General features: G+C 37.0%; 2 protein-coding genes across 7 annotated transcripts in view; both read left to right on the top strand.

Moving 5' to 3' along the window:
• Window positions 1-4,990, top strand: part of LOC125242319 (collagen alpha chain CG42342) — a 281,195-nt gene extending 276,205 nt beyond the window's left edge. The window contains exons 18-23 of the mRNA XM_048151093.1: window positions 1,792-1,818; window positions 2,012-2,065; window positions 2,170-2,196; window positions 2,268-2,303; window positions 2,712-2,846; window positions 3,777-4,990. Of these exons, the coding sequence (XP_048007050.1) occupies window positions 1,792-1,818; window positions 2,012-2,065; window positions 2,170-2,196; window positions 2,268-2,303; window positions 2,712-2,846; window positions 3,777-3,965 (468 nt within the window). The 3' untranslated portion in view covers window positions 3,966-4,990. The remainder of the gene's footprint in view (window positions 1-1,791; window positions 1,819-2,011; window positions 2,066-2,169; window positions 2,197-2,267; window positions 2,304-2,711; window positions 2,847-3,776) is intronic.
• An 8,404-nt stretch (window positions 4,991-13,394) lies between these two features.
• Window positions 13,395-24,366, top strand: LOC125242289 (protein toll-like). Of its 6 annotated transcripts, none has more exons than XM_048151057.1 (10): window positions 13,395-13,449; window positions 14,923-15,106; window positions 16,756-17,530; window positions 17,766-17,938; window positions 18,923-19,053; window positions 19,212-19,361; window positions 20,362-20,524; window positions 21,740-21,969; window positions 22,161-22,322; window positions 22,397-24,366. In XM_048151057.1, the coding sequence occupies exons 2-10, from the start codon at window positions 14,953-14,955 to the stop codon at window positions 23,051-23,053; spliced, it is 2,595 nt and encodes an 864-aa protein (XP_048007014.1). In that variant the 5' UTR covers window positions 13,395-13,449; window positions 14,923-14,952; the 3' UTR covers window positions 23,054-24,366. The 6 variants fall into 6 exon arrangements, with proteins under 6 accessions (XP_048007014.1, XP_048007010.1, XP_048007011.1 ...); XM_048151053.1 differs by having other exon boundaries at window positions 13,400-13,489; window positions 14,873-15,106; XM_048151054.1 differs by having other exon boundaries at window positions 13,404-13,471; window positions 14,873-15,106.
• The last annotated feature ends 307 nt before the right edge of the window (window positions 24,367-24,673 follow it).

Here is a 24,673-nt window from a genome sequence, read left to right as displayed (position 1 = left end):
GTGTACTACTATAAATTATTATGTTACAATGCGCTTTGCATATAATAGTTTTAGCCATCCACGAAGACGTCCCCTTTTTATAATCGCTTATAACACAAGAGTGCAACCTTGTAGCAATTATTCTTGTCGATACATAACATATCAATCAGTTCACATAGCCAAATAACTGAAAAAATATATGTCAACTTAACTACTACATTGCTCAAAGATTGCAGATGTGTACTATTTGAGATTAAGAAGAAGAGTGGGGCGTGACTTCCTGAATGACACGACTATACCTATTTGATCCCTGTTCGCGATACGACCATTAAGGTGATTTTCGAATTTCAACTGCAGATGTATAGGTAATGTTGCGGCTTCGTTATTTTACTTTAACCACATTTGCTATTGGATACTCTTAAAACCTAAAGATATACTATTAAACCTATAATTCTTACGGACTAATTGCATAATATATCTGCTGCTTAATTATTTTCTGATACAGAATAACCTAAGTACTCCATTTTGTTGTAGTATCTCGACAATTATCACTTAGAAAAAGCATTGTAATGTAACTAATAATTGCAACGTACCCCGCCTGTGTAGACATGCGTATATTGTGTATTATTATTAAAATAAACGTATTGTATGCATATTTGCACAGAGACAATGGTATGAGCATGAACGCTAGCTCAAATCAGCTAACAGAAATTATAGTCGTCTAGGTAAACATTCATCATATCTTCTCATTATAATATTGTAACTATTCTATTTACCAATCTTTTAATATCCTTTACATGTGCTACCTATGTATGATAATTCGCTCAATGTGTATTGTAGCGGACAATCTGTTGTAAGGTGTGATTGTGGACGTTGTGAGGCGATTGCCGTGTATGGTGTGTAACAATAGGTACTTAGTAAGCAAAGCGTCCCTGCGCCCCGCCGCTGCCGCCGTCTACCTACTCTGGCACTTAAAAAAATATCAGAACAAAACAAATCTAAGAGAAGAAATAAGATTTTTGGACGAAAAATGAGGCAATATATAATGGTTTAATACATAAAGATAGCTTGACGAAATTAGTTTAAGCGGCTTAGGGCGGCTGCAGCTAGGCGACGGCGCATGGCCTTGTATCCCGGGTGTTACCGTCCCGAGGGGCCGGCGCCCCGCGCCCCGCGTCTCGCGTTTCCCGCAACGCGCGTGCCGTGTCCCTCAACTCTCCTAATGTTATGTACTTTAATGTTGACTTGTACGTATTCACCTTTATCTATTTATCGAGCATTGTCCTATTATATTCCATTGCCATTTTGTATGTTGTTGTAATAACAAATAATTATATCTAATGACGAAATGTACAAATCATATCTAATAGTTGTTAAGGATAAGCGCATACATATGGAGCACTCCGCTCGCCGCTCGAGGCTCCCTACCTCTAATCTAAGTGTATATCTTCTAAAGTTCTTCATATAAATACTCCTTCCTATCTCTCTGTACTCTACTCTAATCGGGGTACCTCCTAATCTATAAGCCTATTCTTAAGGATTTAGTTTTTTTATGAGAATCGAAAGTTGTCATTTGTACCATACGTCACGAGAGCATAAGAATATTGTTGTTTACAAATTATTTTGAGGAAAATAAATATTTGCATGCTATGCATACCAGTCTTTCTCTTCTGCCTTCCATCCTGATCGTGAATGAGCTGCCCGCCGACTGTCTCTGGCGACCTTCCTCGCTCCGTCGCATGTCGCTGTAACTGCACCCACGCCTGCCCTCCATAAGAGAAGCGTTGATTTGACCGGTGCGTTGTTCCGCAGGGCCCGCCTGGACTCGACGGCATGAAGGTGAGTATCCCGACGATTCATTATACGCTCCTCTGCTACATACCTTCAGCAGCGTTCACTTCACTCATTTGTGAATAACAGCCTTGAAATAAGCTTTAGTGATATCGCTAAGTCATTCATTTCTTTATTCTTTGTAAAAGCTTGATTGTTGAGAGGAACACGCGTGTAAGTGATGAGTGCTTGTCCTGTACAGGGCGCGCAGGGCGAGCCAGGCAGCAAGGGAGAACGCGGTGACCCCGGGCTCCCGGTACGTGTAGAACCTGCTTCCGCAAAATACTTGCTTCGCATTCCTAATACTGCACTAACAACACTGATGGACTAATACACTGATGCGCACTTAACAATTTTCAGGGCACGGATGGCATTCCAGGACAAGAGGTTAGTTGGACGGTATGTAGTGATGTGATGTAGTGTGCGTATGTAGCGCTAACAAATTGTTTCACTCGCAGGGCCCGAAGGGCGACAAAGGATATAAAGGAGAACCCGTAAGTGCAGGAACGAATCTTGGCCTTCCACAATTTTCTGTTTCCTGCATCCACTGTTTCGGATTTCCATCGACACGTCTCTAATTTTCCGAGTTAAAATCTCATTTGCATGGCTTCACTAACACGGTGTGCATCAATACAACGTAATGTGAATATTAACCTCGTTGAAATGGTTATTGGTTTCGATTCTGCCGAGTTCTGCTTTGACAGAATCGAAAACTCAGCCAGTGTCTGGGGCTCGGCCCGTTTCTTGACTGTAGAAAGCAAGGCAGTCATGAATTTCCACTGAAAGAGAATTGAGCTTTCTTACTATGGTGGATTTATCGGCTGCCCTGCACGCATGAGGGCCGAGCGCCTGTGGCGAGTTGTCGGTGGAGCAGCGTAGTGTAACGCGTGATTATTGCGCAGGGTCCGGCAGGGAAGCGCGGGCGCAAGGGTGACAAAGGTGATAAAGGCGAGCAAGGTGTACCAGGACTTGATGCGCCGTGCCCACTCGGGCCCGATGGCCTACCGTTACCAGGATGTGGATGGCGACCCGCCAAGGTATACTACACTCTCACAACTTAGTACTGTGTGCCCTCTTTCATATAACTACTCACTACTAATAAAGTAGTCTGCTTATTTAGAAATATTGGCTGCATAATTTTTGGATAATCATTGGTGTTGGTTTTGAATTGTTGTAGCTTAATAAAGTGCATTGATTAATATTTATTAGTGAATTAATCACAAGTCAAATAAGAGTTCAGAATAACTTAGAGGGTCTTGTTGTGCCGTCGAATACGTGCCTATACACTACACATAATTATTATCTGCCCTTTTAGCACAACTTGCCTTGTCGAGCGCGAGTACATACATCAAGCGCGACCTCAAGTATGGACTAGCGCGCGACAAGGCAAGTTGTGCTAGAGGGTCTGATTGTATCTGACAATTCACTACAAAATATAAGTATTACAAGTATTTCCTTGACTAGCAATAAGTATTTTATGAGTGTTGTAAAATGACTGATATACAGTACCCGATTGTGAATATTGTGATAAGTCATCTTCAAAATTATTCATTGTAATTTTCACAACAATTTAGCAACAAGAAGGAGAGCATAAGAAAATACGAGTATTAGTCATGCCCAAAGAAGGTACACATCAGTTAAATTGAGTAGAGAATAGATAATAGACGCTTCCATTTTATGATTTTATTGACCTTTTGTGATACATATAATATTTAGTTTACATCATGTCATGTGGGTTTTATCAAAATATGATACCTACAAAATTATCATAATAAGTAACCGAGAAATGAAATATTTATATAACATATATTATATTTTAGTATGAAGTAGATATGAATAACCAATCGGTATTTAGATACCTAACAAAAATAATCTACATTCCCAACTAACTATTTGTTGTATCTGCATGCAGTGTATCATAACAATATCAGTGTGGTGGGTAGTTGAGTGCATGTGTGGTGTGGCAGGAATCCGCGGCAGCGCTACCCCGGGAGCCTAGCGAGGACGGCGCGGGAGGGGGAGGGCCGGGGGGAGTGGGGGAAGAGTCGGAGGAAGACCCGGGCGAAGAGTACGATGCACGGGAGGACGAACTTGATGCGCCCCGCGATTACGACGACTACACTGACAATGCGCACCTTCCCCAACACCATGACTGAACCTTACCTTAACCATTCCCTCTAACACCCGATTCCATCTTGGACTCAATCGATCTCCTGCTGTCTAAATAGTTGCATTGGGCGTACAATACCTACCTACCTATATAATTTACTTATAGTATACCTATACTTTTCTTTCCTCATATCATCTTCCGCTGTTACTTTATTCAGAACACTAATATTCGTGATTCTCGGAAGTTGTGGGTGTATATATTCTTCGAACTGAGCGCACATGATTATCTGCGGATTATTAACAGTGTAATAAATTGGATTCGATTCTATGACTGGACTATTTATTACTGATAATGTGAGCGAATAAATGTACGCATTTCAATAACATGCATACAAATTTGCCTAAGATAGCTTCTCCTTCGCATTTCCGCTTTTAAATGAGATATTAAAAAGTGATGAACGTATTGGTGTCACCTTGAGATACGATGTGCGTTTGGGGAAATCCATAACGGAATCGCGGATATCATTTTTATTAATTTAAAAGCCCTTCGTCGTTGGACGTTTATTCACAGCTTTCACATTAGAAATTAGTAAATTTTCTTTTGCCATAGTTTTTTTTAATAAAGCAGATGGTTTAGAAAAACTATTGTACGTTTTGCATATTCTGCTTGTTATGTTGCATTATAACATGTAGTACTATGCATGCCATGCTAAATATACTCCATATATCTACGTAATATATGGAATAATTTAGCATAAAGGAATATTGTTATTCGAAGTAATTCCAACGCGAGCGAGGACTGATATAGGTCGAGGACAACATTGTTATCATGCCTTTACTGTTATTTGAACCTAGAGCGATCGGTTTTGCACCCACATTGCCAGACCAGACACCAAATAAGGTACCTACCTAATATAATTAAGTTTATTTTGCGTTAGTTGGCTATGTATGCGCGACGAAATGAAATCCGTAGATAATCAGTGTAAAACGCAAACCTGGAAAAATATGAAATATAAATGTTTATGAAAATTAAAGTAGGTACGCCTGACGAGCGTAGGAGATTAGCCCACCGAGATTATTTTTCTTTTTGATTGAATGTATATGCATACAGATTGGTCCCATTTTTCTCAGAACCCAGTCTCATCTGTAAGTACTTCAGAATCATCCAGATTTCAAAATTGGTTCAGAAATGTCGGAGATATCGAATAACAAACATTAAAAAATATACAGACGAATTGATAACATAATCCAACATTTGAAAGTGTTTATCACCAGAACCCCAAAGGAAGGCGGTTTTTTTTTTTCTTAAAAATTATCTATTCTTAAATGCTTCCTTCTGTTAAAAAATGTGTCTTTCTAATGAATTGTGTCATATCTTTTTTTATTTCCCATTGGTGTTACGGTACGCTTCCCCTCACATTGCGGTGCTTGACCGCCTCAAGGTAAGCCACGTGCATGTTTCACAAATATTATAATTCATACATACATACATACATATAATCACTCCTGTATCCCACAAAGGGGTAGGCAGAGCACATGAACTACTAAGTTTCAGTGCCACACAAATACAAATACAAACCATACAAATTCATACAAATAATAATACATAGTATTTTAACACACTAACTAGAGGGAAAAAATAAACTAATAATATTTCCTGTACATGCAGGTTTCATTCAGGATTAGTCTAGGCACGTTTTTAACTAAATCAACAAAAAGAAAAGCCCATCAGACAAATATATCACGCTATCCCGTAAAAACTAGCCAAGACAAATCCTAAGTTTGAATATGAACTTGGCACTCGCTTATCTACTTAGATCTAATTTATTTAGTCGGTGTAATATTGACTTTAGCTATAATATTCTACAATTACCTATGTCTTCGTAGTGGGATTAAAAGTAGTTAATATTTTTTTCGGTTTTTTTGTTTTCTACCAGGCTTTTTTCTCATCTCAAAACATATCATGACATTTACCTTGATTATAACGTATAAACTTTAACACAATCTACAGCGTTAGTAGAGCCGCTTCTTATTCACCGGTCAAGATATAAATAAGTTCGATATAAACAGAACATAAAAAAGAGTATTCTTGTTTTCATTTCGTTCCAAAAGTTCCAAACCACAATTTTATTGTAGTTCGTACCTACCTATATTTTTATCTGAACAACGGTATCAACGTTCGAACTTCTCACCACGGTATGGTCTGCAGCATAAATTAAGTTTAATTAGATACTTACTCGATATTGTCTTTTTATTAATATATTTACAAAAAATGATTTGTTTTACTAATAATGAACGCGCGGTTTTTAACCGATACGCGCTATGCGTTGGATGCCCGCCCATCTCAAGTAATCTAATAAAGCGTTGTCATTTTCCCTATATTCCGTGATCACACGAATCCAACGCTGTATTTATGCTATAAAAACAACCGCGATAAATCTTTTAACATGTCAGCATGTCACCACATGCCATTAAAACCTAAAAATATTTTATTACCTATTCCCAAGCCGTAAACCGTATAATAGTGCTAAATGATTGCGAATAGGCGGACGGCGGTGAGCGAGCTTTGGGTTCTTTGCAATGGAAACCTTATGCTGTTATCCTATTCTTTTTATGTGGTGTGGATTTTTATGAATTCAATGTCATGACATGAACCACGTTAATTCACCAAAAAACGTAAATAAGCAAAAAATGTTAAGCAACTGTAGTAGGTATATCTAAATCTAGGCACGTTTCATGCGTAAGGACAATGAATTGTTATATACATACATATCTAAATATTTTGTCGCTGTTGTTTAAAAAAAAAATTTTACTATCCATAGCGGGTGCCAAGTAGATGACTGATGTTTTCATATCTCTAAAATTATTTAGGCTCATAAAAGTTTTTCTCGGAAGAAGTAAGTACTGGCAAAACCAATCGACACTGGAACAATGCCAAGAATAAGAGGAAAATATTTATGTTACAAACTGTCTTTAACACGTTCACTGTCCCGCATTGAACTGCAAAACTTACGGCTTATGTAATAAGTCGTGACCCATATGTGGGAATACTGGACAGCGAGCGTGTTAAAAATACGTGTGTACCAACTACAATAGTAGTCTAAAGCTACTTTTGGAGGACACGCTGTTATTTATAGGCACTTTTGATAATTAGGAGCATATGTAGGCGTCGTAAACTGTGGCGGGCCAGCCATAAAAACGGGACCTACTTATTCGGTTACCAATGTTGATAATATTCCCTTATTCCCAAAAGCTGTTTACAAAGCTTATATTCATCCATATATTCACATATCGATCAATTAGCTACCTTACTTATGTTTTGTTACTTCAAATCTTATTTAAAAGTTTACTACGCCGAGTAAGTTGAGAGTAGTTTCGAAAAATTCTTATAAGATACACTCAGACACCTCTATCAGTAGGTATCAAGTGACATTTCTTCAGCCAAAACGTCACGGACACTGACAGAAACTCCAGAAGTATCGCATTCGTATTCGAATCGAGCCGATACATTAGATGTCTTAGGGCCATTTGCATCAAGCACATTTGACAGACACATCATCGTCACGCAGTAGACTCCTATGGAACTTCCCATACAATAAAATTTAACGAACGCTTTAACGGTGACAGACGGTTTGATGCAACCGGCCCTTATCGATATTGATAGACTTTTCGACTGTAACCTGTTGCTGATAGTATGTGTCCTTAATTTGATATGGGTGTGAAGTAGGTACTTTTTTCTAACAGGAGGCACTTTTACAGTGGGTGCGGCGGCGGCTCGACGTCGACAACGACCTTCACCCTTGAATGCGACGTCTGCCAACCTCGCCGAAGTGACAATCGTGCACGCTACGTGGCTATCGAAATGCTGTCTGGCTCTGTCGCGCCACTACAGAAGAGCGATAGGGAGAACTGGCTATCGTAGCGAAGCGTAAGCGAATAGTACGTTGGCTAGGTACCCTTCGGATCACCAGAGACCGGCCGACACGCCACGAATCGATGCGACTCTTCGCGAATGATAATGAACAATAATTTTACATTAGTAACTTATCTTCCTTGATTTTTTTTTCACGAAAGAGAAGTGCTACATTTTTTTTAAAGTTTAATCGATTCACTTCAGAGGCTTTAATATTAGACGGTATATATTTAAATTGTAGGTAACAGGGATAGTGCCTTAATCTGCCATATTTGTTGCATGAAACTGCATCATTCGAAAATAATATTTGTATATTTTTGAGTTTCAAATTCACTTTAAACAAATATTTTAAAATCCCTTGTTTTAGCAAATGGCCGTTGTGTTGGCTAATGCATGGACACTGCTGAAATTACTGAAGTCTCACTGTTTCCATAAAATATCTATCAAGAAATTTACGTTTTATATGTAGGTATAAAATGAATAATTTTATGAAACTGGACAACATGTATAACAGTTAGCGAACGAGGTTTCGATAACAAAAATTCGCTTATACCTTAGCCTAAATAATTTGTATGTATTTCACAATTATTTATACACGGTGTAACATGAGGAACGGGAAGAATGTAAACCAAGCTTTTTACATTATCCGATCCGATATACGACCGATATATCCTATAAAGGCGCCATCTTTAGTGTCTTTCCTACATACACCTATCCAATATCGGATCAGAAAATGTGAAAACGCACTATTAACCCAAATAGAGAATTGTAACACTAATTTCATAATTTAGGACATATGTGGTTTTTTAATAAACAAATAAAGCATAGTTAACATAGTATTGGCACGCGTTTAGCGACGAATAAAAAAAATATATTTAAAAATTAAAAAAAAACTGATAATCACATCTTAATTTTAATACGTTGATAACTCTATATTAGAAATTTGGTTGATCTAACTTTTTGCGTTTGTAAGTTATTGATGATGGACGTTGACCGGCGAAAATGCACTGTGAACAAATACGTGAAAAATCCCCTTGGTCTGGGTCAATGATTGCTAAATTGCTGAATTTCCAGAAAACTACTAGGCAATAATTATTGCCCAAATCATTATTTCATTAAAGGACAATTAAATAATAGTGGCAAAATAATTCAAAATATCCACTCCTTTGCGGTCCACACGGAATCAACAGACAAAAAAGATGGATGAAAATCTTGTTCAGAGGATGATGAATACTATTTTCAGAAAAGTCCGTAATTTTGTGCATAAACATACTGAATGATTGAAATATATGTGACACGCTATAAATTAATAAACGATCTTTTATATTCTGCAATAAAAAATATTATTTACTTTTTTTTTTCATTTAAAAATTAAATTCCTCCCATCGCGTACCAATTCTAAATTAACTATGCTTTAAGTCTCGTAATTATCAAAAGCCACATGACGTTTTCAGAACAGAGTCTGAATGTAACGTTTACAAGTACAAGGTCCATATTAGAAGCGATACCACATTGTCGCTTACCGTACGGACGAAATTTGTACGAATTATAACCAATAACCAGAGAGTTTCCTTATTGTTAAGCGACAATGTTTTGGACCTTTTGCTTGTGAACAAAAATAGTGGAAATTCGGGTGAAATTAGCTACCAATAATGACAATTAACTAAACTCTGATTGAAAGATGATGTAATATATAAATAAAGTTTTACCTAAGGGCAATACGAATAAATTAAAGCTGCGGATTAAGTGTGGTTGGTGTTTATACGCGGACCTATTTGAATGTTCATTGTTAGAGCAAGTATCAAACGTATGAACTTTGAAGGCCTTGGTTCTGACTCGCCGCCGTCGCGCGCGCGACCGTCGCCGTCGCGTCTCATACTTCCATATCGATAAGGTTTGATTTCGTATGCATCGCATCGCCCTCGCGCGACCATCGCGCGGCCGTCGCCCTCGCAAGCCACGGCGTTAGCGTTTAATTCGGCCTAATAAACACTACTTAATCAATGTCCCATACTTACTCCGCAGTCTCTCTCACTTATCCGTATTGACCTTATGAGATAGTAAACTTAATTAGGTATTTTTAGTTGTATTCGTCGCGGTGTAGTTGGATGTGATCGTATGATTTGATTTGTTGTAAATAGTCCCTGTTCTTACCGCTACTCAATGCGGGTAACTCTGTAATGTGTTCTGACTTTAGACATAAAAGGTATACATATAAGTAAACAATTTGTTTTGTATTAATTTGTACTTCAACTGTAAATAAATCGAATTAATATCACGTTTAATTTTTATTGTTTTATTGTACCTACTAATAATACTTTTCTGTCACCTTAAACAAATAATTTGAAGACATACAGTACAGACATAAAATTTGTTCAACGACAGAGTTGACTCATATCGGAGAATGACGGTTCCATTCGAACAATTTTAACAATTGAAATTTTGGAAAAACCTCGACATAGTGGAACACTCCTGATTAATTCAGCTTTCAAACAAAAAAAAAAACTAAATCTAAATCGTTTCATCCGGTTGGGATCTACGATGCCATAGACAGACACACACACAGACAGACAGACACTTCAAACTATAACACCCCATCGTTTGTTGCGTCGTGGGTTAAAAAACCGTTACTAAGAGCGGTTTCGTACTACTTCCGATCCAAATCCGTCAAATTAAGATCCGGAGTAGCCGTAGAATTTATATGGTAATTTACGCACTACATTATTAATAGATCCGATCTCCGTCATCCGATTTTTTTCGGTCATTCTTCGGATCTAATTCGTAAATTGCCATACAAATAGTTCTAAGGCTACTATCGGATCTTATTTTCACGGATTTGAATCGGACGTAGTAAACCGCTCTTATGTCATGGACAATCAAATATCCATATTATTAAAAGCATTGTCCGAATACGACGTTTAATTACCGTAGAACTGACGGAAGAAATTTATTTCATCGTATGGCACGAAAATAGGCAAATAACAAGCTTTATACAATAAAATCCAGTCAAAAAGAATACAAATCTAAAAGCTATAGCAGAGTGGCTCAATTGTCTAAATGTTGACCTAGAGCGGAAGAAATAAATACCTACATACTTATCAATACGTCGCTTCATATAATTGTATTGTTAAGGTCTAAAAATAGCGTAAGGTCTAAGGCACTGGTCCCACCGCGAGCTAGTAAACTATGAGGCTATCGGCTATAAAAACGAACAAAAGATAATCATTCCCGCGTAAATAAAAGAGACACGGCGACGTTTATTGTTACTCGCCTAGCGGTGAGCTATCAATATCGCCGTGTCTCTTTTATTTGCACGGGAGTGCTTATCTTTTGTTCGTTTTTATAGCCGATAGCTCATAGCTTACTAGCTCGCGGTTGGACCAGTGCCTAAATAGGCAATCGTTAGTCTGGGACCAAGGCATGGATTAAAGATGTGGAACCACTACGATATTTTGAGGAGGGGCCGGGTAACTCCTAACTTTTTTCGTGATATCATAAATTAAATATAAGCTACATTTTTTTGTGGCGCCATCTATGTGTGGTGGAGTGTAAGCGCGTTCGTAGGCGGTCGCATTTTAATGTATGGGATGGTATGATCTTGTTATATTTAATTTATGGTGATATCTGTATCATAAAGGCTACGAGGCCAAGTTTGGTATCGTTTTCGTAAAAGTCTTAGGATGCTGAAAAAATTTTTTCCCCTCACTAGCTCAGAAACACGTGTTTTGTCCTTTAATACCAGCGGGTAAAAACGCATTTTATCCACTAGTGGATAAAGTAATTTGACCTTGAATAGAGGCAAATTTTCTGCTTTAAAATTGATAAAAGTGGGTTAATCTAGTGATGAAGATGTATTACCACCTGTCGAACTACTGGAAGCAGTGATAAACGCGTTTTTTGCGTTGTACTTTCTTCGTTATAGTGAGGGGAAAAGTTTTGTGTTACACACGAGTGCAAATGTATTTTACTTCTCGTGTATTGAAAAACTCGCAAGCTCAGGATTCTATTCTCAAACCACTCGCTTCGCTCGTGGTTTGCTCGTTTTTCAATTCCACACTCGGCGTTAAAATACAACTTTGCACTCTTGTATAACAAATAACTATTGGTGATATAATATATTTCCATTGAAGTAGAGAAATATGAATTTTATAAAAAAAATATCCCACCAAAAACATTTATAAACAAGCCAAGTCTCGATGGAGCTCCTTGTTTACTCGTATCTCTAAAAAGTAATGAAATCTCGACAAAGTCGTGCTATTTAAGTCTAAGGTTCCTTACTGCGATTTCTTTAATAGTTGATGTTGTGTGACTTGGCCGTTGAAGGGTACACAAGGGTACAAAAGCAGGTGTTCCATGACACAATTGCACCAATCTGTCGCCAAGAAGAATATGGGAAGTACTAGTTCTATTCTGTTGGTCATGAGTGAGTGAGTGAGGTCTTTCATAAATGCGAAACTTTGCTTTCGCTTAACTTCGGAACTAAATGACCTACTAACTTTAAATTTTAGATTTTAAGTATGTGATTATAGGTTACGGGATGACGAAAATTTGGGGCCCGTTTCTCGAAAGGTACAAGCCTTGTATTACAAGTGCGCGAGCTGTCAAATCGTATGGGTTGTCATGGAAACACACTTGTAATACAAGGCTTGTACCTTTCGAGAAACGGGCCACAGAGAGGTTGTCAAATAGGGGCCTGAAAATGCGGCGAAATGGTTCCAGTAAAGGATGATATGGCAGAATTTGCTTCGCGCTCGACTTGGCGGGGGCACTGCCGTGGCCCCAGATATTATCTGAAAGACTAAATTGTGTATTTATGAGTAAAAATACCAATAAATAAATAAATATTTTTAGGACATTCTTACACTGATTGAGCCCCGCGGTAAACAGATGAAGGGTTATATTGTGGGTACTACATAGAAAACATCCATGACTCACGAACAAAATATTTGTGCTCGTTACACAAATAAATATCGGGATTCGAACTCGGAACCATGGGCTTGACCCTAGCTAGTAGAAGCCACCAAGAAAATAAATATAGTTACTCTTTATACATGTTATAGGTATATGTTCTTTATAGATGTTCTTTTAAAAGACAACCCAGGATTACAGGTAAAAGATAACAAAACATAACATTGATCTTCATTCGGCAACAGATAAACATCGTAATGTTTGTAATGTTTCAAAACTAAATCCGTTTCAATTTAATTTAATTTATTCGTAGTACAGTCGAGTTCATAAATATGTGTAATTTTTTTCACCTTATTGCAATTAATTACTAGGTGAAGAAATGTACACATATTTATGAATTCGACTGTACATACATAGTGACAACCCTGAAGATTTGCGGGTTCGATTACGGGGTATGATTATGATGTCTAAGCTTACTTACATGCTCAACATGGCTCGCTCTACCCTTCAACTACTATGGAATGGATTGCAGACTTTTGTTTCCCACATTTTTAACCCTCTAAATAACAAACATTACTTTTATGTTTTTCCGTACTACGTATTTACGCGCTCTCCTTACGATATTCGTTTAGTTAAAATTCTCCCGCCGAGAGAGCTGGCCGCCACTTGCCCCGCGATAAACCCGATATCAGAATAATTCACCCGACAAAGTCGTAAAAGATTGTAAATATTGTAAATATGTTATTTTCTGTGTGTACATTAATCTTAATGTGGTTGCAATTGTGTAATTTTTTTTTACCAATAACACATTTGTATCTTGTGTGGGAGATTGTCGCGTCACGCCGCGCTCAACGACGTTATCCGGCGGTCTCTTACCTCTGTAAACGTGCCCGCAATATTAGAGCCGGCCGGTATAGCGCGAGATGATGGTAAGAGACCCGACGGAATGTCGCTGATACCGTGAAAGATGGGACGAGTGCTGGTGTAGGATGCAACCTGTGTGGACACGCTGGCCCCGTCTCATGTTCACGGTACCACAAAGAAAGCGGGCGCACCTGCAGAGGCTGCACAGACGCATAAAAGACGCAAATACGGAGGTCTCGACGCCAATTACAACTTTGTTGCTTTTGGCTTTTGGACCCTCGGTCCTTGGGGCCCGGCGCAAGCGGCTGATTGATACTACGGGGGACAAAAGAGCTGGCAGCTTCCTCGCTCAACGTATAAACATTGCGATTTAGCGGGGAAATGCTGCCAGCATTTTGGGCACTATGCCTCAGGGGCCCTCTTTAGACTTAGATTTTTAGTTTTCTTTTTTTAATTGCCTAGTTTATGCTATTTATTGTATGAAATTTTTATTTAAGTGTTATTAATAAATAATTTTCCCCCTGTGTCTTATAGTCTACCTAAATTGTTGTTTACATTCGGAAAAGTGTTCGTGGCCGATACAAACAGTTTCTTAACCCCTTTTTCATCAACGTTGTGATAGGAACCCATAAATTTAAAGTTAACCAAAAAAGTTATAACAACATGGCCAAAAAATGCATACACAGTCAAAACTCTTTCCAATGTTAATTAACTACCAATGCTCGGCCAGACACGGTGCCGTGCCGGCAGGACTGACAGATTAGCCGAAATGACGATCGTTGACGTTTAGACGCAGATTTCAACGCTGTCTGGCTCTGCGTGCCAATACATACGTAAGAACGATAGAAATAGGGTTAGAAGTACAACCCGATAAATCGAGATAATTTTTCATTGAAATAAGAACGTTGCGGAAATTGCACTAAGTTCAAATATCAAAACAAGTTTGCTCATCTTATCTGGTTTGACCACTAACCTCACGTTTATCTCGTGTTTACATTATCTCAAACTGTGACATTTCTATTAAGGTAAAATAATAAAATTCGCATAATTATGATATCTAATGAAATGTCCTAACACCCCTTTTAAATTTGGCAGTTGGTTTACGGGACACCCTGCATAGTAGAACTTATCATTCTAAATTTTCCTGTTTGCTTGGGTAGCTACAATTTTTCACATTTAATTGTAACATATTCAGCATAATTACAACCACACTATGAAATAATGTTTATCATTTTTGACGGATCAAATACCAATTACCTATTAACTAAGAATTAAGTCATTCACCTGCTGACTCTATAAAATTACCAACATTTCGTCAGTGATTTGTGTGAGTTTATACGCGACGCATAATGAATGCAGTGATCGTTTTAGTGTTATTTGCAAGCTTGACAATTGTCCGAGGCTACGATGTTGACAACCCGCCCATCGTCTGCTCCAACAGCAGTAACTGTACTTATTATCAAGATAAATCTTCGTCAGACACATTCTACTACTATGTGAATGGTGAGTCAATACAGAATTGTACCTAATGATCATCCTTTTAATTAAAAAACTATTTTTTTTATTATATTGGTCGACTGGTGATTATTTCCTTATGCAATATACATGTTTCCTTTTCCTAGCCTATTGTAAATTATTTATGGTTCCTTCAGCACACGTGAACTTCTGTTTTGATCTGCCACCATGAAAATCATGATACCTACTGACATTTTAGACTGGAGTTTGTCGACAAGCAATCGTAAAGACTACGGCTGAAATGTACCTACACAATGTGTTTTGATATTGGCTACTTCTTTAGGGTAGTGGATGACATCTATGATATAGACATCAAGTCAACGGCCTACTAGTCTATCTAAATATAATGATTTGAGTCTGAGTACAAAGTCAAGGTTGGCTTGGAACCTATAAGGATCAACGATTATGTGTTTCTGTTACTAGTATTGTTCGACGACAAATTTACATATCTACAGCAGCATAGCGTAGCCTCCACCAAACATGTTCAAAAATGACAATTTCATAGTTTGAAATCAAAGTAAAGTGTGGCTCAATTTTGGTCATGTTTTGAAACTCTTTGGTTTGATTTGGACAATTGTAAATATTTAGGATTCCTTTTTAACCGACTTCAAAAAAGGAGGAGGTTCTCAATTCGACTGAATGTTTTTTTTTTTATTTTTATTTTTATTTTTTTTTTGTATGTATGTTATTCGATATCTCCGAGAATCGTGGACCGATTTTCAAAATTTTTTTTTTGATCGAACCGGTATAACCCCGAGATGGTCCCATTGGCACCAAGTCAGGGTCTGATGATGGGATCCTGGAGAAATCGAGGGAACTCTTCAAATGTTATAGGCACATGTAATGTTTTTAGTCTATTTTTCAAACGTACACCAGTATTTACGTCTGATGGTAATAATTTTATGTGGCTGAGCTGATGATGGAAGGTCAACTCCTCAATGGTTAGGAGTTAAAGGATAATTCTTTCACTACTGTACATGTATTCGGACTGATACATATAATATCACTAGGAACCACTAAAAATCAACAAATAAATAAACTTTTTAACAAAAAATAAAACCGCCTTCAAAAATAAGCGCGTTACAAAACACGGAGAAACTAAAAAGCCAAAAATAATAAACCTTTCAATTCAGATTTCTTATCGTATTGCAATAAACTAAACATCCAAATTATAAACAAATCAATTATTTTTGGAGTCGGTACCAGCCTGTGTATGGTTGGGTGGGGCAAACAGGCAATAGCAAGGCGACGAACAGGTCTGGTACCGACTACAAAAATAATTGATTTGTTTATAATTTGGATGTTTAGTTTATTGCAATACGATAAGAAATCTGAATTGAAAGGTTTATTATTTTTGGCTTTTTAGTTTCTCCGTGTTTTGTAACGCGCTTATTTTTGAAGGCGGTTTTATTTTTTGTTAAAAAGTTTTCTTTCAATACACTGCCATTGAGAAATATAAAATACGGATTTTCAGATAGAGTTTATCCAGAAAATCAAGAGTCGTGAAAAATTTATGGTGTCTAATACATTGGACGACTCTTGAATTCTTGAACAGACTCTAGTGACATTATTATTGTAGGTATTATCTTCGAGTCCCTCTTTTGTGAACCCTACAGATGTACTTTTTTTCGTTTCAGGATCTCAAATACAAATCAAATACGTCTCAATGACAGAGTTTTCTCTGCGGTGCACGAAAAACATATCACTTTCATCATACGATAAGTTTCCCGTCCTGAAAGAACCGGATGATATAAAAACGGTTATTTTTTGCAATTGCAATGCTCCTGACAAGAATACGTCATATTATGATATATTAAAACTATGGAATATCACTCTGACGAAGACACTATTTCTTAATCAGCAGCCAGCATTTACATTACATGAACGTCATCTGCGCGATTTACAAATTCACGAACTCAAAATTGTGGCTGAAGACCATGAAACCCCACTGCGTTCTTCAAAAGATTTTCTTAGCGGTGTTACAGAATTACGCTTCTTAGAACTTCGTAATGTCATTCTGGATGTGCAAGCATTTATGCAGTTTCCTGTTAAGCTAGATAACCTAAAACTAATTCACGCGCAGGTGCCAGCTGCGGTCAGCAAGTTAAGGAACGGCAGTACTTGGTTGGAGCGTTTGCACTCATTAAACAAACTGTTCATTCAAGAGAGGTACATTGCAGCCGAACCTTTAACTCTACCTAAATTGAAATCCTTGCAAAACTTGACAAGCCTAATTTTAATAAACGTACCGCAAAATTCAAGCAGTTTGAAAGGGGCGCTTAATGGCTCTTCTATTAAAAGTCTTGAACTTCAGAATTGTGGGTTGAACATGAATAATCTATCACACAATATGTTCGAGGGAGCTAATCTTACCAGTCTTGTTATAAAACACCATAAACTTACTGTGTCAAGGTACGTACACATATAATATGGCTACTGGTTATTTGAATTTATTATTTTGTTTGTACTTTATTATTTAACTAGATTTTGCCCGCGGCTTCGCTCGCGTTAGAAAGAGACAAAAATTAGCCTATGTCACTCTCCATCCCTTCAACTATCTCCACTTAAAAAAATTACGTCCATTCGTCGCTCCGTTTTGCCGTGAAGGACTGTATGGATTAGTATGGATATATTAAGTATTTTACAGAGGCGTGTTTTCGCCGCTGCAGTGGCTGACCATGCTGGACTTATCAGCAAACGGCATAGACGGTGGTACACTTGTAGATGCAGTATCTTCGCTACCACATCTGCATACGCTTGTGGCCAATAATAACCCCCTGGGCTCGCTGTGTGGAGATGCTGATGTAATTTCTGCAGAACGTAAGATATCATTATTGCTGCTTTATCATGCTCAAGCTGAAGATTGCTCATGTGCATACGGTTGTTAATATTTTGCGCTATATTTATAATAATATGCAGTAATATTCATATGAGGTCAACCGGGATATTCGCGTCTTTTGAAGTTATTTTCTAAATGGAACACATAACTATGTTAGACATACAAATTTAAAATTGGCGACCATGCTTCGAACGTAGACGGTTGCAGAGTTCTAAAACGTTAATTATGGAAGATATCGTCAAAAAATGCATTTTAAATCCCACCAGATACTATAAACCGGTTAATCTTGGCCGAATTTTACTTGCCTAAATTTCATTTGCCCGAATTATTTGTTTACTATAAAAGTTATATTTTATATACTTTTGTTTGAGTCGAAAATGTAGCTTCCATATTTAATGATAAAGTACCATTTATTTTGCAGGGGTTCAAAGTTCTAACCTAACCTATGGGAAATAAATTTCTGGTGCGTGATTAACATTTGAAACAATAAGTATGGCATATGTACATATTATGTGGAGCATCATTATGGCAAATGCTGACTGTTGACCACGAAGGCAGATAAAATTATGGCAAATGAAATTCTGACAAGTGAGTGTATCCGACCTAACATTTATAAAAGTACTAGCTTTTGCCCGCGGCTTCACTCGCGTTAGAAAGAAACAAAAAGTAGCCTATGCCACTTTCCATCCCTTCAACTATTTCCACTTAAAAAATCGCGTCAATTGGTCGCTCCGTTTTGCCGTGAAAGACTGACAAACAAACATACACTCACACACTTTCCCAATTATAATATTAGGATGGATTTTGAGCATCAATATTAGCCATTAGCAGATTACTTACCTACTAGTTTGGCAGTTTACAATGCACATTTACATCTGAAATGACTTTTTCAAAGAACTTTTTTGTTTTTATTTTTCACGAGTATCGTGCATAAAAGAATTTCACAAAAACCTAACGTTTTACAGCAAAGTGGCCAAACTCATTGAATCGCTTGGAATTGGCCAACACGAATGCAACTCGAATTTGCCCAGGCTGGGTCGAAAACGACGAGTTGATGCATATTGACCTCACCGATAACAACATTGGTGACCTTACTGTGAGTTTATTCATGATGTATGTACGTACGTACATGTGCACATGATTTTTCACCACACCAACTGGCAAAAGCTCTCTTTGCTATTTTATTATTGTCAGCGTTTCGTGAGCGTTTGTGCATTCGGCTACGCAAACTGATGTGTCATTTTTATATTGCAGTACGACGATCTGATTATGAAAAGAGCTGTTAAGGAGCCTGTGGTGATAAAACTGTCCAACAATCCCAATTTAGGCATTATCGAAATATCGAGCACCGATAACTTACAGTGCCATAACGACTCTGCTGTAGAAAACACAAACAATCGAACGGTAAGTTGAAAAGTTTCATATAATAGTTTCGGTTTTATATGTTATGTATGTAGACGACCGGTCTGGCTCAGTCGGTAGTGACCCTGCCTGCTAAGCCACGGTCTTGGGTTTGAATCCCGGTAAGGGCATTTTTTTTGTGTGATGAGCACAGATATTTGTTCCTGAGTCATGGATGTTTTTTATGTATAGTTATAAGTCGGTATTTATCTATTTAAGTATGTCTATCGTCGCTTAGCACTTATAGTACAAGCGTTGCTTAGTTTGGGGCTAAGGTGATCCGTGTTAGATGTCCCCAATATCTTATTTATTTATTTATTATGTATAAACTCTTTGTATAAAACACAAAGCACACATATTGAAAATAGTAAAGTATCCTGTGCCATATTTATGTTTTGTGTACAAAGGCGAACTCATCCCTTATCCTTATATCGTAGCCATCGTAGGCAATGGTCTCTTATTTTATGTCTGACCTTAACGTTATTGACTAGTTTGTACTATAGACCGCACTAAACTACTTTTCTATAAATACATAGTAAGAATGGTAACGTAAGTACTTTGGAAGCACAGACTTACTTGTATTTTTTTATTTTTTTGTATTATGTTTATGTCACAGTTTCGTTTTCTTTCAACCCCTTATATGCCAAGAGTGGCACTGAAGCTTTATAGTTTCATTTTATTATAAATATTTCATAGTTTATCAAAACATTTGTTTTTAATAATAATAAAAAAAATCTCCAGCCATATTGAGTCCATAAATTTACAATTTGTATTCAAATAGAAAAATGATTAAATAAAAAAAATGATTAAACTAAAATGTGTCCGTTAACTTCAAACTTGGGAAAATCCATTCTTAAGGTTGATTATCTTTTAGATCAATATTATATTTTTTATATATTCAACCATAAATCCGAATGGATTTATCCGTTTGAAATTAAGCAACACAAATGTGTTTTACTTTTTTTATTTTTGAGGCTTTTATATGACTGTGTTTTACTTACAGCGAGTAAAGGTCGCCGTAATCATGGAAACTATCAAAATGAGGTGTGATCGTGGAGGTTACTTGCTGCAAAAAGCTCTTCTAGACTGTCCACTGTGGCTGGCGCACGTCGGTGGCAAGCCCGATACCGAACGTTTATGTCCATACAACGATGAATGCTTACAAGGTATTAAGTAATTAAAAAACATAATTGCCTGGGACAGTGCAATTTGCATATGTAATCAATTTAACACACTCAATGAAGCCTATCTCGCGGGAAATAATTCGTGTATAGGCAAATTTTGGCATAGTTGTAGGGAATGGTGTTCTAATCCACATACTCAAAGTACTGATGGGTAGGGAAGGAGCTATCGGGTGGAAGGGGGTGCAAAGGTCCCTTTTTTTAGTTTTTCGTGAATAACTCTATAGTAATTAGTAAAGTCCTGTTTTCATGTATCATTGTTTGAATTTTAAATTCTTTCGACATTGTTAACACGCTACTGCAATCTCCCCGATGATACGTAAAACTGTAATTAGTAATCTTAAGAGGATACGGTAGCGAAAATGCTAAAATGGAAAGGAGCCCCCCTTTCAACTTGGGAATTTTAGTTAAATATAGGAACAAGTGTTATTAACTAGATTTATCGAAAAAAAATCTTTAAAATCGAGGTTCCGCTCTCTACTCTTTCCTCCTTCAAAACTTAATCAATCGGAACGAAATTTGAGAATCTGAATAACAATTATTAAATATTCTATGTCGGACCGTTTAGTTTTTTGGTTAATTGTTACCAATCTTGAGTATCACACCTTTTTTTGCGCCACAATGAAAAAGGCCGTTTTTGGAAATTTTTGATTGGCTCTAGTCTTTAAAAAGCAGAATATCATAAAAAATCAAAACGGTTCGACACAGATAAAAATAATAACAATCTGTGTTGAAAAAATCATTGCTCTATCTTCAAAAACCAGGGAGGAAATAGTCGAGACCGTTTGTATGGAGAATTGACCCCTACCGTATCGTCTTAAGATAAGGATGAATCATGATTTGCACACACATTTCATTAGTCATTTTAACTCTTAAAAATAGTAATGTAAACGAATGCGAAACTGTAAAAGTATTACAGATGTAGTGCGAAAAGGGTTTCCTTCGGAAACGTTCGTATTTGTCATGCTAGTTCAGTCAATGTCAGTACATCTTGTACTGACACTGACTGAAATAGCATGACACGTTCGTACGTTTCCGTAACAATACGAAGGCAAATCTTTTCGCACTACATCCTTACTATGCAATCAATTCATCACCCTTCCTCGAAAAAAATCTTATTTCTTGCCGATGTCCTTCAGTGCACCTACAATTATTGTCGATGGAGTTATGGATTGTAAAATAAAACTGTGTTCTTCGCAGAATGTACATGTTCCAAACGGCCGCGCGACAACGCAACAGTTGTGGAATGTCGCAAGGAATTACCACCGTCTCCGCGCTGGCCACCCTCGAGTCGACAGTACCCGCTTGTGCTCTACGCAGCGCCCGGTACGCTGGATACCGTGCCGGCCAACATAACGCTACTGGAGTTACACGCACCCAATAACAGCATTAGCAGACTTGACGTCTGGGATATAGCTGATACTCTTGTCGTTAGTTTTCGATCAGTAATATTAGGTATATTAAAGATAGTCTGTTTTTCAAGTACGCATTTTGCAATGCGCAGGAAAGCTAACATGCACGGCCTCCCCACCTTACAAAGTTTAGTAAGGCAAAGACATTTGCTGAAAATTTTGACATACTATTTCTGATCATTATATTTTCTAACTCGTTTTTCTTTCAGGAATTGGATGTAAGCTATAACAAGATTCGCCTTATCTCGAAGGATGCTGCTCTGAAGCTGGTTGATGAAGGAACAAACCGCTCGTTGAAACTCGAAGGCAACAGCCTTGGTTGTTCCTGCTCCGACGAGGTAGCTTTGGAGCTTCTAGGGAAAAGTAAAGCGGTATATAAATTTACTTAATTATATTTATTTTCATTAAAAAAGTCACGGCTGCTCTAACATTTTTTTTGTTGCAGGTGATTGATTGGAATGAAACATTGTGCGCTGATAATATTCACGTAATTGAAAAAATTAAAAGTGGGTTGTGTTTTCTGGAAGTTTTATCTCTAGCACTGAGCTTGGCATGTCTACTACTAATTTTGCTAGCAGTTGGACTCGTGTTCCACTTTTGCAAACTACAAATAAGACAAGTTCTTTTCAAATTCAACTGTTGCCGTCGCTATATCTTTAGAGTCCATAATGACGATGAAAAGAAAATAGATGTTTTCTTGTCATTTTGTCACGAAAATCTAGCGCAAATGAATTTGATAAAAAATTATCTCGAGAAAAAAGGATATTCTACTATAGAACATAATCGTGATTTTGAACCAGGCGATCCTATACTTAGTCAAATCGAGGATTCAGTGCAGCGAGCGCGTCGAACTCTAGTGATTGTTTCAGATCATTTTGTGACGTCTAAGTGGATGGAACATGAATTCCGTTTCGCACATGAACACGCGTTGAAGTATCAAACGTCTAAAGTGATAGTAGTCTTATACAACTTGAGTAAAGAAACAATGGAAATACTGCCCTCTAATTTGAGATACTACATTAAACACCACACATACATTAATTGGCATGATGAGAATTTTTTGGCAAACTTGTCTAAATCCCTTGGACCTCGTGGACCATGACATGTAGTAGCCATTATAATTAAGTAACAAATAAATTAAAATAATGGAATATGATAGTTTGTAATGAACTTCTAGTCAATTAAAGCCATACTGCCCTTCTAATACAGGTTAATAAGGTAGCAGTTGATAATTACTTTTTCAATGCTTGTGATACTGAAAATTAAGATTTAAAACTTTTTCAGATGTTTCTATTGCTCTTCACAGCCAACGTCACAATAATAATAAACAGCTTACATATTAGCGTATCGCAGTTTTAGCGCTTTCGAACGATTACAGTTCGTTACAACCAAATTTTATAATACCATGTTGTTCGAATGTCGCAATATTAAAACGGATTAGTGGTAAAATGTCTAAAATTACAAAAATACCAAATTTCAGTACATCAAAATGCCAAAATGACATTGGCCTATATCCGATATCCAATATCCGAAATGTATTAGTTTCATAATAACCAAAATTCAAAATTACACTCCTCGCACTGTGTTTTATTATGAACTTTAGTATTCATTTAGTTAATTAATGCTAACTATTTAAGAAACACTGTAAAAATACGGTTTCCATGGATACTTCATTTTATACATTTTGAGAAAGTGAAGTTTTGGTTTTAGGTTAATTTGACTTTTAGTCAATTTGGGAATACGGTCATTTGAGAAGTAAGTTTAAGTCATTTCAAGTTTTAGACATTATGGGACTAATCTGTTTTTGCATTGCGACGTTTTAGGAATAAGTTACCAATTATAAAATTTGGTTGTAACGAACCGTAATCCTCTAATAATATGTACAAAATACCGATACAGAGTTAGAGCTACGATACGCTTACGAAGGGTATATAAGCGATTGTGACGTTAGACATACACATTGTGGAAATACCACGAATATATACTCGTATTATAGGCAGTTTTGGGCGACCGATATCTCAGAATATTATTTTAGGTAAGGTACAGCGGGACAAATCTCGACTGGGGGGCAATTGTAACTAATCTATTTTTCCATTGTTACACTATGATGTTGAGTTCTACATGTATCCACTGAATACGCCTACCATAATTATGTAACCGGTGAACACTATTTAATTGTAAAACATGGAAAAAATGGACGGGTTACATTAACCCCCCGGTCGAGATTTGCCCCGCTGTACCTTATAACATATTTTGTAACTTTCATTATAAATAGAAATATCATCTAAGTATATTTAAGCACGTCTTGTTTTATGTACCTGTAATTTTTAATGTGTTAATTATTTTATAGAGAAGTTTTTGAAACGATGTTTAAATGTTAAGTCTAATTATTTCTATTAAATATTTTAAACATTATTATTATTTAATATTTAGTGTTTTTTAACCCAACCCTACCTTTTAATTGCACGGAAACTTGAGTACATACATAGTTTCATACTCTCTGCCTATCTCTGGGATATAGGCGTGATTGTATGTATTTTAGATATACCTACCTATACGGGAAGGTATTATGCATACACGATCGACCTCTTTTTAAATTTTATAAACATTGACGCTGTATTTAATTTTATATCTACTTATATATACCGTTAGTTTATAATTTTACTACAGTACCGTTACCATGGGCTGCCCAAGTGAGAGCCGTATTACTTTACTCAGAAAG

Source organism: Leguminivora glycinivorella, chromosome 2, assembly GCF_023078275.1.
Source record: "Leguminivora glycinivorella isolate SPB_JAAS2020 chromosome 2, LegGlyc_1.1, whole genome shotgun sequence".
NCBI classification, from domain to species: domain Eukaryota; kingdom Metazoa; phylum Arthropoda; class Insecta; order Lepidoptera; family Tortricidae; genus Leguminivora; species Leguminivora glycinivorella.
This window is presented reverse-complemented; position numbering and strand designations above follow the sequence as displayed.